Source organism: Macrobrachium nipponense, chromosome 26 (assembly GCF_015104395.2).
Source record: "Macrobrachium nipponense isolate FS-2020 chromosome 26, ASM1510439v2, whole genome shotgun sequence".
NCBI classification, from domain to species: Eukaryota; Metazoa; Arthropoda; class Malacostraca; order Decapoda; family Palaemonidae; genus Macrobrachium; species Macrobrachium nipponense.
In genome coordinates this window covers 41,961,457-41,976,104 of record NC_087215.1, presented here as the reverse complement: position 1 = coordinate 41,976,104, position 14,648 = coordinate 41,961,457, and the positions used below count along the sequence as shown (strand labels likewise).

Below are 14,648 nucleotides of genomic sequence, written 5' to 3'. Positions count from 1 at the left end.
TATTGCCTGAGAGTTGAATCTCTTTTATCTGATTCTACAAACATAATGTTACATGGATCGATACTCGCACCCTTTTGGGCCGCAAACTTCATGAAGTCCATAAAGTTAGGGCATTCAGAATTCTTGAGGAAGCTGACACAGTCTGAGTTTGTACTGTCTGTGTTAATTTCGGGCGAGGGGTCCGTTTGGGTTGGAGCTTCATTTCTAAAAGAAGCGGAAACCAGTTGCTTTTTGGCCAATTGGGTGCCACCAATGCCACCTGTGAAGGACCGTAGCTTGTGCAAGACCTTTATCAGAAGATTCACTGGAGGATATAGAAAAATGTTCTGCCAGTTGTTCCAGTCTATGGTCATTGCGTCTGTGGCATAGTTGGAATGAGCTCTTGTCCAGGGACCACTCTGATTCTAGTGGAGTAGTCCTTGACAGTGCGTCTGCTATCACGTTCTTGACTCCTGCCAGATGGGTTGCTGACAGGTGCCAGTGATTTACTGCTGCTAATGAAAATATTGCAATCAGCACGTGATTCAGATTGCTTGACCTGGAACCTCCCCTGTTTATGCAGTGCACCACCACCAGACTGTCCGAGACTATCCTCTCCTCACATGGCTGTTCCTGGCCGGAGCCAGACGTTTTAAGTTTAGGGAGACTGCCATTGTTTCCAGTACATTAATGTGAAACTGGCGGAATGTCTCCAACCATGTTCCTTGAGTCTTTTTGGACTGCGAGTATCCCCCCCCAACCACTCAGTGACGCGTCTGTATGAATTGTCAAAGACGGCGGAGCCCGAACGGCATCACCCTGAATGAATAAGCTTTGTTTCCTAGCTTGAAGCCTAGGTATGGAGAGAAGTTCCTTGCTATCGGGACATGATAGTAAGCGTCTGTAAGATCTATAGAAGTGGTGACGGCCCCACGGGGAAGTAAGGTCTGCACCTGCGAGATTGTCAGCATACGGAACTTGTCGCAAAGAATGTATGAATTGAGTTTTGACAAGTCCAGAATCACTCTTCTTTTGTTTGATTCCTTCTTTGGAACAGTAAACAGACGCCCTTGAAATTTTAGCCTCATTACCCTCTTTATGGCCTTCTTTTGTAGGAGGTCTTTGGTGTAGTCTATCAGGTCCATTGTTGGGATCTGAAAGAAGTTTATGGCTGGTGGGGGCCCTTTCTTCCATTTCCATCCCAGTCCCTTGGAGATTATACTGTGGGCCCATGGACGGAAAGTCCAATGATCTCGGTAGAGATATAAGCTCCCTCCTACCTGCAGGCTCTCACTGGTTGGCTGCAGGTTTGAACCCTCTGCCTCCTCAAAAACCTCTACCCCTTGAGCCGCTTCGTAGTCAGGAGCTACCTCTGGCTCTGCCGCTACCCGAATGCCTGTGGAAGCTACGAAAGGATTCCCTAGCTTCATAGGCGGGGGAGGTCATGATGGCTGTCGAGGTTGAGGGTTGCTGTGTAGGCGGAGTCTGCAGCAAAACATATTGCTGCTGTTGTAGCTGAGCCTTTGAAGTTGAAGGCTTCTCAACTTGTGATATTGGGAGGGATTATAGGGATTGTACCTCCTTGCCCACTTTCTTGATCGAACTTGCTGTCCGGGTGCTTTGAACTTCCTTTTGGAAGGAAGTCCCCACCTAACCCGGAGGCTCTGGTTAGCTCTGGCTGCCTCCCGCAGGACATTATCTACCTCTGACTGAGGGAACAAGCTCGCTCCCCAGATTGATGATTTTATCAACCTGTTTGGCTCATATTTGATGGAGGCCTCTGCTAAGACGTATTTTCTACAATTTCATCTTGCTAACCCAAATTCATACAGGTCTGACTGAAACGTTTGTAAAAGGTTTTTTGTCAGAACCTGGAATACTTGTTCGTCTTTATATGTGGAAGCTACCAACTCCATTGAAGTGATGGAGTTGATAGACCTCGCCAGTCTAGACCTTGCCTCAAATTCGGCCTTTGTTAGGTTCTCTGGAAGCTTGGGAAGCCTGTCGTAGAATAAGGTAGAGGCACAGTCCATGTCCAGTTTATCTGCCGTAAACGTGGCCGGGGCTTCATTCCAGAATTCCCTACCCGCAGGCAGGAGCAGGGAGGTGGCCTCTGTTTCTTTCAAAGCGGGGATGGGTTTTTCCTCCGCTAAGGCTTGCAAAGTCAGCTCTGCCACCTTGTCGGTGCAAGGCGATGGAACTTGCTCCGGGATCACAAACATGGTGTATGTGCCCTTGTAAGGCGTCAATCTGGTGTTGACGCACTCCCACTTGGCTTGTTCCCTCGGGAAGATCACCGTTTCTTTTGGGACTTTGTCCACTCTCACTAGCGCGTGCTCCGCTAGTCTGACAAACCCGGGGAAAGGGAACTGGAGGCCTGGTGGGAAGAGCTCAAAGTCCTCCAGAGGACGAGTACCACACCCTTCAATGGTTAACTTTCCATCTACATATGGGGCATGCATAGCAAGCCTCCATGGATTATTCTTATGGAAGGGGAGGAGCTTAGAGGCATCCGGCACCACCATCGCCAGTGCTGGAGATCCGGGGTGGAGCAAACCGGTCATCATTACTTGCAGCGGTTTGATCTGCTCAGCCACTAATTCAGAAACTGATTGGCCGGGGATTTCAGGTCCAGAGGTGCGTCGTAATGACTCAAACCTATCGTCTACTGCTTCTCTAACCTTCGACATGAGGAGGTTAGCGAGTAAATCGTGATCTATGCCGGACTCCGTCGCCTGGGATTTGGCGGACTTCGGTCTCAATCCCTCCAAGGGGAGAGAACCCCTGGCAGCAGGCGACTTGTCATATGACGTCAACGGCCTTGGGGCCAGAGATGATTCGGTCGCCGCTGACGGAGTCGGCTTTGATCCCTTGGGCAGGGATTTCAGTCTGACATTTTTCTCCTTGGAACGCACTGTGCTGTCCCAAGTACAGTGGGGCTTGGAGAAGCCCAGAAAGGAAGAGGAAGAAGAAGGGGTGGGGCTAAGGAGACTACTTGCCTCACTTACCTCGCCACTTACCTCCTCCAAGGCCATCGGCTCTCCATGAATGTTGATGGCCGCTACGTCAGCCATCAATCCTTCTTGGTCCTCCGTCAGGTGGACCGTCTCCGCCCGGATGGCATTGATGATGGAGACCGCCAAACTAGGTTTCACGGATGCCGAGGGGGACTCCTTGAGCAGCAGGATTCCCAGGCTGGCATCCAGGATGTAGGGGTGACCTGAAGGCGCGTTCTTCCCGTAACCGGACACCCAGTGCTTCAGGTCCGTCCTTACGTTCTGGCGGGCTTCTTCAGTCGACTGTCGGAGAGGAAAGGAGGAATTAACCTTCCTGACAGAGGGGCGGTTGGAAAGCTATTTTGTTGTTTGACTTATCACGTCTTTTTTCATTATGAGAGAGTGATGGAAATAAGGTAACTACCTGCGGATACAGGAGGAACATTACCATCTCAAAACAGATGGTGCACGCCTCAAAGTACCAGACCATGTAAGGAGGCTGCCCCTCCTCGGCTACGAAGGGCACCAAGCAGTTAGCGTGTGACCTGCACACTTCGTGCCCGATTGTTTCGCCTAGGGAGGCGGCGCACCCCGGAGCCTGGCAGCGCACCTTCTGTAATAGTAAATGCTAATGAATCTCTGCCTTAAGGAGGGCCAGAGCTCCTCCGACAAAGGCATGCAACTTAAACTAAATAATGTTCAAGTTTTACTCATCAAAGTATTGGAAATTACTAACTGATTTCAGTTTAATTTGCTGAATAATTTAAATCCATGACTAATTTATGACTGCCGGCTCTCGATCCCATTCCAGGGACTAATGCAAGTCTAGTATTTGAGCTCCGGTACTCGCCGAACCTGGGAGGAGGACGGGCCTCAACTCTGCATGGCTGGCCGGACCAGAAGGCTACATGCAAAGTAGACAATTGCATAGTTTCCAAAGATTGAGAACTTGAGCTACGCAGGTTAGACTCAACGCTCCGGTGGCGGAGTCATAGTGAGTCATTGTCCGTCGGCACCGCAAGGGTCCGTTCGTTATTCATTGTATTATCCCTTGAAGCCTAGCTCACTTACGGTCTCGGACCTCCTTGCCCCTGCCACTGCCCACGGGGTGAGTTGAGGCGGCGAATCAGAGAAAAAATTTTTCCTCTCTCTGACACTGCACACCTCTACTAGGGATAGGAGAGTGGGCGCAAGGCTCACACTCACTTTCCACGGCATGGGGGGAGGGGCCGGAGAACGAGACCACGAAGCGGCGGAGCTACCTACGCACCTCCCAAAGCTACGTCCTGTCAACCGGCGGAGCCGGAGGACTATAGGCTAGGAATTGTAGTACTCCACTCCTCCCCTTCTCTCAACCCCTTTCTGCCACTTATAAAAACTCCTAAGAGTACTGGTACTGCGAGCTATACGGTTCGGTAGCGCCGAATAGAGTAGTAGGCAGGGGGGGAGGTGGTTGGACATGATGGCCTGGTTACCTACCCGATCGGGGGTGGCCACCTATCAACGGTTGCTAGGCTACCACTGCAGGGGTGGTAGTGTGACTGGGCCTATGGCTCGTCGTGATTGGTGCAACAACCGGTTGATGTGGCCCCCGACCGAGAGGTGTAGCCTACTACTAAAGGTTAAACCCAAGGAGGCTAGGCCTAGGCGATTGATTACCAGACCACTTATAACACAGTAATATATATTGAACAATGACAATCATGAATATATATATATATATATATATATATATATATATATATATATATATATATATATATATATATATATTGACAACGAGGCTATGACGAGTGCCAGAAGTTCAAATAAACTTTAGAAAACTACCCGATATGGATCTAGTTGGCTAACCGAAATCGCTAACGACACGGAAAGTTAGGCTAAATCTCCTCTAGGAAATCATCATGTGGACAGTGTCCTCAACTTAAACCTACTAAACTCGAATTTATTCGATTCAGACTGGCCAGGAGGAAATCTCACAATGTGGTTCCTTTATTGAGGCATAAGGGTAATTGATAATGGCAGTTAACTATCTATTAGTTTACTGGTTGAACTGATGGGCAACTCATCCACCTTTCCAGTGAATTAACTGATATAAATAAAACATATTTATTTTTAAAAAGAAATAAATTGTGCTACTTACATTGGGAAGAGAGACAGAGTTTATTAAAACCTTCTCTCTATGTCCCACAATACTAAGCTAGTTAAAGCCTATCGCACATAATATTTTAAAATGCGGTTATTTTATAACGCAAGCTCGAACGCGCTCTTGAGCTGTGGGGGGGGGGGGGGGGGCAAACATAATGTTACATGGAGGTAGACCCCACATAAGGAGAGCAGCTTAAACTAAGCGTACTTGCTTAGCCCCCCAGACTCACTCCAAGGTATGTCATGAGCGGGATCGGTAAGACTACGTTATAAAATTATATGAACTTGTGATTAGGTACTTTTATTGTAAATATTATGTTTCTAATTTATTTTAAATTAACTAAAATGCGTACCTAAGTCACGTGCGTATTCGCTCATGTTTATGAAATGGCGGGGATTTGTCACCATTCCCGCACTTGTTTTTACGGGCCCGACGGCTAATATCGGAAGTCCCGCAACCTTATAAGTTACGAAAAACGTAATTGGGGTACTCAACTTTGATGCAGGAGCAATATCCGACATGGCCATTGTAGGATTATATAGAACTTCACTGATTAAATTCAGCGTAAAAAATTTTGCTATTAGCAACGCACTAGTTCTAAACAGGATTGATAGGGGCGCTCGGGTCGTGGTGGAGCAGTGGTGGAGGCGGCGAGGGGGGAGGTGTTGCCGATGGAACGGCCCACCTCTGGAGGGGGATTTTGGAAAGGGAATCTCTAATTGGCAGAAGACCTGTGAATAGTGGCTTTCACTCGCCTTGAACTTTATACACGACATTCTTAGGGTGCTCGCACGAGGGTAGTAACCTCAGCATACCATGCTAGCTTTTTTCTCTAGTATATTTAGAACTTATTTATACTAGAAAAGGCATAAGCAGGATCCTTTTCACCAGGGAACACAGGTCGAACTCAGAAAGGACTTCAAGACGTTGTGATTGATCAATGGTGGCCCCCACTCTAAATCCCCTGAACCACTGACTATTGTTTTGATAAAATTCAGAGTTCTTCTAACCAGGCCCACAACATATCCTTGTGACTCGCAACATTGGTAAGAGGACACCAGCTTTTTTTTCTACATCAATTTTGATTTTATCAGCTGAGATGGAAACCATAGAGAGGTTTTCCAGGGAGCCCTTAATAACTACCTGTTGGCAAGAGTGGTGTCAGGTACTGTTGGTATCATTTTTCCCAAGGAAAGTAAATCCTTGGCTGTAGCAGAAAGGGCTGGAGTATGTTGCATTTGGTCAGCAGACCTTCAACTTCACATGATGAGGATAAGGGATGCAGCATCTAAGAATTTCTCAATGTAGCTTTTATTCTCTGACCTGAAGGATGTTAAGGGTATCTGATCTGTTAGATTGGGGCCTCTTCCTGAGAAGATAGGGAACTGTCAAAGGTGGCACCGGGAAAGCACGACCTTAACTAACGACCAAAGAGGAGCTGTAAAAATATTTTTAATAACTAACATATATGCACCACAAATATTTGGAGGACAAAAAGGCTATCAGGAAAATAATAAGTGAAAATGTCTCTTCCACTACAGAAGGTGATAAAATTAGCCTCATAATTTACTATAAAAATATGAAAACCAGCCAGCTGCTTCTTAAAACCCGGCGCACAGAAATGTCTTTCAAGAGGAGTGTCATCTACGAATTCACATGTCGGTGGAAGGATGCCACCACCCCTGTCGGGATGACCACCACCAGACTCTCCAAGCGTCTCTACTGCCACCTTCAAAAAGGGGCCATTTTTAACCACTACAGAGAAAAACATAACAGAAGACCAGAAAGAGCTGAGCTTATAACAAACACAGAAATTATTGACCAAGCACCAGACCGGAGCCGTCTACGTTATCTCGAGGTGCTGCATGTATTAGAGAAAAAGCAGACTATCAATACGGTAAAAGAAACAGAATTTCTCCCTACCATCATAAGAAGAAATTCAAGAAACCAACCGACTCCATATGTTGTCACAAGAGAGAGAGAGAGAGAGATGAGAGAGAGATGAGAGAGAGAGAGCGAGAGAGAGAGAGAGAGGAGAGAGAGAGAGAGAGAGAGTGTGGATGACATGTCACCTGGACGGCTTATAGTACCTACCACCCAGGTGGCAGGTACCCCAACCAACACCCAACCCACGCCAGCAATCCCGGACGGGCCTAGAAGATCTCAACACCTCAGGGACAGATTTCGTCAACAATCAACAACCAATTAAAACCCCTGCTCACCAACCTACCCACAGATTATACCAGTACATGCTGAGAAAAAGACAATAAGAAGAATTGAGAAGATTCTATATAAATTAAATGCTGTTGAAACAGCTATAATATTCGATGCTACTGCCCTCAGAGAAGGCCTCCTTCCTTATTATTATTATTATTATTCAGAAGATGAAGTCTATTCTACAGAACAAGCCCACAGGGGCCATTCAATTGAAATTCAAGCTTCCAAAGAATATGGTGTTCATTAGAAAGTAAGAGAAGGTAAAGGGAAATACAGAGAAGAGATTTTATGTATTAAACAGAAAAAATAAATTAATAAGTAGATAAAAATGTATTAAAATGCAAAGAGAATAGCATTAAGGTAGTAATGCATTGCATCTTCGCCAGAAATTTTGAAGTTCCAATTGCATGACATCCTCAGGGAGACTGTTCCACAGTCCAACGGGCTGAGGAATAAAAGACCTCTTGAACTAAGAAGTCCCTATAGCAAGGCACACTTACTGCATATTGTTGCATCTTTTCAGTGAATCTGGTTGCTCTCAACAGGAAAAGGGGATCATGGATCAATTGTGAACATGAAATATCTCTATTAAAATACAACTTATGAAAAAGTGACAAACAAGAGACCATCCATTGATCTGTCCAAGTCACAGCTGCTACTGTTAGGAAACAGACACCTACCACCACAAACCGCTCTATCTAAAAGAGATAAATCTCTGGCAGAAGCAGACATCCAGACCAGAGAACATATTCTAGTACAGGAAGCACAAGTGATCTAAAGCAGGTTGCATAGATCTTATCACTGTTATAAATATATGAGACCTTACGTACCTAACTTTCATGCAGCACTGCGAGTCAAAAGTTACACCTAGAATACTTAAAGCTTCAGACTCATTCAGCAAAGTCACATCCACCTGAAGGGGAGGATGGGGTGGAAAATCTGTACAAGCTCTGCTAATCAATAGTGATTTCGATTTACTGTAGTTCAGCCTCATACTCCACTCCCTACACCATTCACTAATCCAACCCATGTCCCAACTGAGGCTAAGGGTAGCTTCATTTCTCATAAGTAGAAACTTTACTACACCCACAAGTGTTGCATCATTGGCATACTGAATAATCTTATCTTCCAGGCCAACAGCCATATCACTTGTATACACCAAAAATAACAGTGGACCAAGAACACTAGGTCTTGGTTCATTAAAAAATCCCATCAACAGCTACTCACTGCTGCATACCTGGAAATAAATCTTGAAGTACGTAATCCTAAAACATATCCACCCACTCCACGATTCTGAAAGAGTGCCTTAACATTTACTAAATCGAAAGCAGCACTAAAATTTATTTGAATTACTCTATTCAAAACCCATATCAAGGATCTCTTGCAACTTGCAAATGGCATGTCACATCTAAAAGAGCATCGTGGATACCTAATGCTTTCTATATACATATTGATTATCAGCTAACAGTCATTTAGATTCCACCTACTTACATAGTGGTTTAAAAATAAGTTTTTGAGCAACTTTGGAGAGCACAGGGAGAATGGAAATTGGCCTGTAGTTACTACAGTCTGCAGAAATGCCCCACTTTGGAATAGGCACTGTTTTACTAAGCTTGAGCTCATATGCAGATACTACGTCAACATAATAATCTATAGAATCTGCTAATCTTGGGCTACAACACACTTGAAACTTTTCTAAAAACAAAGGGAAGATACCATTAGAATCTTCAACACCCTAGCTATCAAGAGTATCCATAATTTTCTCAACATCCCTGAGAAAAATGCAAATTTGGTAAGAATAGGTTCAGGATGACAAGTATCATAGAGAGGGACATTCTCAACTGATTACTTAACTTCAAAAGCTCAATGAAGCAGTTCAGCCTTTTTCCTGGGGCAAACCAATTTACCATCATCTGTAAGTAGTGGTGGAATGGAAGACAAGCCAGACCCAAAGACAGACCGTGCCAATTTGGTCCACCACAGATGAGGCAGAGTAATTCTTTCAAGTTTCCTCTTCAAGGAATTATTGTGTGTAATTTCTCTCGGTTTTGTGGTAAGTTCTATTAACAGCACAGCAACTCAACAAGAATATTTTAATGTTCATTAGAAAATTTTGCCTTCTTGTGTTCAATTTGGTGTGTTTGTCAATGGTAAGCTCTTCTACATTTATCATCAAACCTTGGCTGGTCATTTGCCCTGAATTTGTTAGACCTTTGTAGTGATGTACCATATTAAATAGAAGATTGACTATTTTATGTTAGTGGAACAATGCATACTCATTCTGCTGTGACAGCAAGATTCTTATTATGTGAAGTTTCTGGAGGACTGAGCAAATATACCATAAGGCTCAGGTGAAGTAATGGTTTGTACTAAAAAATTAATCTCGCAACTAAGAAATTACAGTTAGCACATAAACTGTTCTTTTCCCAAACTTTATAATCTGTCTTCTTAACCATAAAAATAATTAAATACCTGGAGTAATTATAGTGCCCATAACCATAGGTTCACTAGTACTGACAATATGGACTGGATCTGGCCAATGACTTGGATTGGTGACAATTATTTCTCTTCCACCATATCTCTCTATAAGTTTTTCACCATGCAATTCAACCTGTTGGAAAAAGTAAATAAATAAATTATCCAATAACACTGCTCTTTCTGGGCTTGACCTGTGTCGGCCTGTGAAATGGTTCCTTTGATACTATTCTGAGGAATAAATATTGCTATTCATCCTAGAGAAAAAAGAAACAATATAATGCCAAGATAAATGGCTCGCTCACTTCTTATAGAAGTGTCGTATAGTAAGGAGCGAGTGGAATCACTACCAGAGGTCCCTTGCCATTTAGCTTCTTCCTTCGACAAAACCCCGAACTACGGAGGAGCCGTGCTACAGCTCCCGGTCCTACTACTACCGTGAGCGCCTCCGACGCCTGAGACGACATTCCTTTCGATAGCGCTGCGTTACCAACACCAAACGTTAAAATTTTTTCGGTGCTGTGTTTCGCTCTATTTTTGGATTATCTTTTTATTTCAAGATGTCTTCAGCTTCTGCTTCTAAGTTAAGTACTGTTTGGGGTTACTGATCTCATTTTATGATGATCTTCGTGTTTTATACATATTCGGAGCCTTATCGGCCGGTATATGCCCCTCGACCGCATGGCGGTACGGGTTATCTCTTTCGGTCTTCCATACCGTTAGAGATTTCCCTTTTTCTCAGTACTTTAGATATGGTTACTTATACATAGTCTCTATATCTTTATGCAGTTAGTTTTTTTTAGTTAGGCCTCCACGGGGCACGCTCCGACCGCACGTTTCGGACCTTATGTCTAGCTACGCCTTACATTGTTTAGGAAGTTTTATCAGTCCACGATTTGAGAGTCATATCATCTTATTTTCTGAGTTCTCTTTGCCTTTCAGTTCTGATTACCATTTAATAATATGTCTAGGGTACTGAGGTTGGCTAACATACACCATGCTTCGGTATGGCGATTAGCTTCCCTGTTATCATTTATTTTACCGTTAAGTTAGGCTTTCATACCCAATTGTCGATTGGTGATTAGCCTGCACCCCTTTTCTTGAACTAGAGGTTAAATTAGGCTAACATACCCCTTTCTTCGATCGGCGATTAACTAATTTTCTGTTTGCTTAGCTTCGTGTTCCTCGTGTTAGTCTAGCTTTAAGATATCGCTTTAATTTTATTTGATTGATTATTATAAGTAATCCTATTTATATCAGTGATATTGATGTTGTTCTGACGGTTCTTCCCCACCTCGTGTCTTTCACCTGGCTGGGAAGACCACCGGTTGATCACGGTGAGCCACCCGGTTTACAGTCCCCCTCCCGCCTGTCCCCCCCACCCCCTTTCCTCCCCTCCATACATTGCCATCCACGTCGATGGGTGATGACTCGTTTCTCACAGCTAGCGTCCGAGTCTGCATGAGAGGGGGTGACTCACGGACTGGTGGGGATCTCCCTCCCCTACTGGTATTCTCACTCAGTCACGTGCCTCGGGGGCTCGGGACCTCCTCCCCCCTTCTTCTCCGTCCTTAACTGGCCGCGTCAAGGGGAGGGCTCCCCTACCCCACGTTCTTCCTACCCTTTCCCTCTCAGTTCAGTCCGGCAGGTGTCTATCCTCCGCTGACCGAACATAGAGAGGGGGGGAGGGAACCACTGGGTTTCCTATCCACTTAGGATAGTTCACATGAGCACTTACTGATATAATGGGTTTTTATTTTGTTTATTTTGTGTTATTTAATGTTTAGAATCTTTTGCGTTACTCCGGGGGGTTTTTTATTTCGCTCTCGCTACTATCCCTTGCTTCGTTAGAAGTTGACATTGCTCACTCAATATTAATTAACTCCGGGCCATACGGAGAACTCCGGGACCCTACGGAGTCTATTTGTTTTTAGTCATATGACAAGTGAGCTTAGGCGGAGGCAGAGACTTTCTTCACCCCTCGTAACTTTTCTACGTAATATTCATACGTAGATCTCTATCCGTCGGTCCTACTCCGGCACCCACGGATAGTTTGCATATTATTCCACGGAGGTTGTCATTGGTACTCATGTATCCTTTGACTTACAGATGTTTGTGCCAGGAGATTGGGTGCAATGCCATCCTCCAAGACCCGTGCGGCCATATAGTATGCCGTTCTCTATGCAGGATGTGCAGTGAAAGTGGAGGATTTTATCGTTTGGCATCATGAAGCTTGCCAAACCTGCTACTTGCTAGTAGGAGATGCTCACTAGTAGTAAGTTTCTTAGCACTTTCTTCATTCATTCGTCACCTGGAATACTTGTTGTTATATTATACCTTTCACATATGAGACACATATTCATATAATCTCAACACAACAGACATTCCTCCCCTATCCTCTCCCCTAACTCTAGACCCTTTTTTTAACAGGGTTCTGATGAAGAAAAGAAGGAAGCTTTGTCGACTCTCAAAGCTTGGGTAGGGGGTTTTGGCCGAATTTCGAAGGGCCGCCCCTACATTCTTACCCAGGATATGGCGGACCTAGTATTCCCAGGAGCCAAGAAAGGATCAGTGGTGGACCCGATAGCGGCCGCCCCTTTGCTGGCCGACCTTCAAGTCATGATCTCCCTACAGGAGGGGGATTTCCCAGAGGACGTTGCAAGAAGACGTTGCGGCAATGAACCTCGACGTTGAACCCATGGCTATTGACTCCATGGGTAACAGGTAAGGGTGTAGTAGGGGCAGCTTCTGTGGGGTTCTCAGGCCCTTTCCTGAATTCCCTTTCTCCATCACCTTCTACTGATCCTTCTACTTCCACTTCTTTCCGGGGCTTCACTGAAGAGCAGCGGTCTGTCTGTCCTAAGGCTACTTCAGTGATCCCCAAGGCTAAGATGACCGAGGAGAAACTTAAAAAGTCTCTCCCCAAGAAATCGGTCATCCTGACAGACACTGTAACTCCGGCTCACCACCCGGATCAGTTAGGTCAAGGAGGCCTCTTCCTCTGCGTCGAGGTCCCCCAAACATAGATCACGTAAGGATCGGGCTCAAGTCCCTCTTTTTGATCCCGAATCCTGTTCGGCTAACATTCTGGAGCAGGTGGGAGTGATCGTAGGGGCCTTGGTTGACAACAAGGTCGGCTCGGTGCTCTCCCAGCTCTCCAGTTCTGTTACGTCTTCCGGCCAGTCGATCCAATCGCTGGCGGAACGGCTGGCCGCTCAGGAGAATGCCATCGCCGGGATCCAAACCTCGATTGCGGCAGGTTCCCCTCTATCTGTGCCAGATTCCAGCCAACTGCCGGAATTCAAGGCGGCCAACCCTTGGAGGATCGCTTCGTATGCCCCGTTTGTCAACGGAATGTTGACAATCGAAGGCATAGGAACTCGAAGGCGTGAGGACTTCGAGTTCCACCCCAGAGACCTTCAACCACCATTCATTGGCTACGTCCGACTACGGAAGCAGCGATGATGAGAGAGGACAAGGTTCCCAAGGAAACAGTGATCCTTCCGAGGGAACAGGCACAGCAGACTCTAATGAGAAGTCTGGAAGAATGGGGTGTGAAAACACCGCATCACAGCCTTTTAGGAGTCCTTTCACCATTTTTACTCCGGTGGAAGGGACTCCGCTACCACTGACCCTTAAGGTAGTGGAAGCAACCTTCAGGCCGCCCTGCAAAGACGAGCCCCTGCCTCAACTACGAGAGACGGAACCCACCTCTCTCTTAGTCCCAGGCTCCGAGACGTACTTCGAGGGGGCAGTTCCTACTTTCTCAGTAGAAAACTAAAGGCGGACTGTGCCACCTCTCTCTTTAGTGAGAGACTCCCCAGGTTGTCGGACTCTCTCATCCAGATGGAGTACGACGCCCGGACTAGGCTCGCGAGATCCCTTTCCTCCATGACTATGGCGGAGATGACGGCTCTTGTATACCAACAAGAGCGTTATTTAAAGTTTTTGCTAAAGGTCTGCTGCACACCATGCAGTGTGACCTTTACGACTTCCTCATAGCCAGGAGAAATTGTAGGAAGCACGTTCTGGCGGAAGCTACTATCCGCCATGAACCGAATAAACTGAATTGCTTCCTCAATTTGGGGAATGGACCTCTTTCCAGCACCAGTAGTAGCAGAAGTCCTTCCTGAGGCTTCTAAGGTTAACCAGTGCCTCAAAGTCAGGTGGGGACTGGGTTTTTAGCAAAGCGGAGGCAGGAATCTCTGGTCCTAACCCAAGGAACAAGAAGAAACCAAAGAAGTTCTCTCCCTTCCAGCCTTCTCAACAAGCGTTGGTTCAGGCAGCCCCAGCATCACAAGGGCAACCATCGTCGAAGGGTCAACAACAATACCTTGTTTCTGACCCTCAGTCCCAGCAATCTCAACCCTCTACTTCCTTTGCTGTCTCGTCAGCCTACAATTCCAACTATGAAAGCCAGCACTTTCAGGCTTTCAATAGGTTTGCGAGAGGGGCAGCAGAGCAAGAGTGCCTCTCGATTCAGAGGATCCAAGCAGGGCTGCTAACAGAGGAAGAGGTTTCCGAGGAGCAAGAGGTGGCCGCCCCTCGGCAAACCCAGCAGTGAGAGGTCCCAAGGTAGGAGGGAGCTGTACCTCTTCCGCCAGCGGTGGGGGTTCAGCCCTTGGGCTCAAAGTATAGTAACAAAAGGACTAGGTTGGAGTTGGCTAGAGGGCCCTCCTCCAACCAACAGATTCTATCAAGCACCAACAACGGGAATTGGTAGAGTATACCGAAGACCTCCTTCTCAAAGGAGTAATCTCAAGAGTCAACAATTTAAAATTTCAAGGACGCTTGTTCAGCGTGCCAAAGAAAGACTCGGTAAACCGAAGAAT

General features: G+C 46.0%; 1 protein-coding gene across 1 annotated transcript in view; it reads right to left on the bottom strand.

Annotated features, from left to right (window-relative positions):
- Positions 1 to 14,648, bottom strand: part of LOC135199648 (translation factor Guf1, mitochondrial-like) — a 324,533-nt gene that overhangs the window by 52,348 nt on the left and 257,537 nt on the right. Inside the window, exon 9 of the mRNA XM_064227805.1 lies at positions 9,814 to 9,952. Coding sequence (XP_064083875.1) covers positions 9,814 to 9,952 — 139 coding nt within the window. The remainder of the gene's footprint in view (positions 1 to 9,813; positions 9,953 to 14,648) is intronic.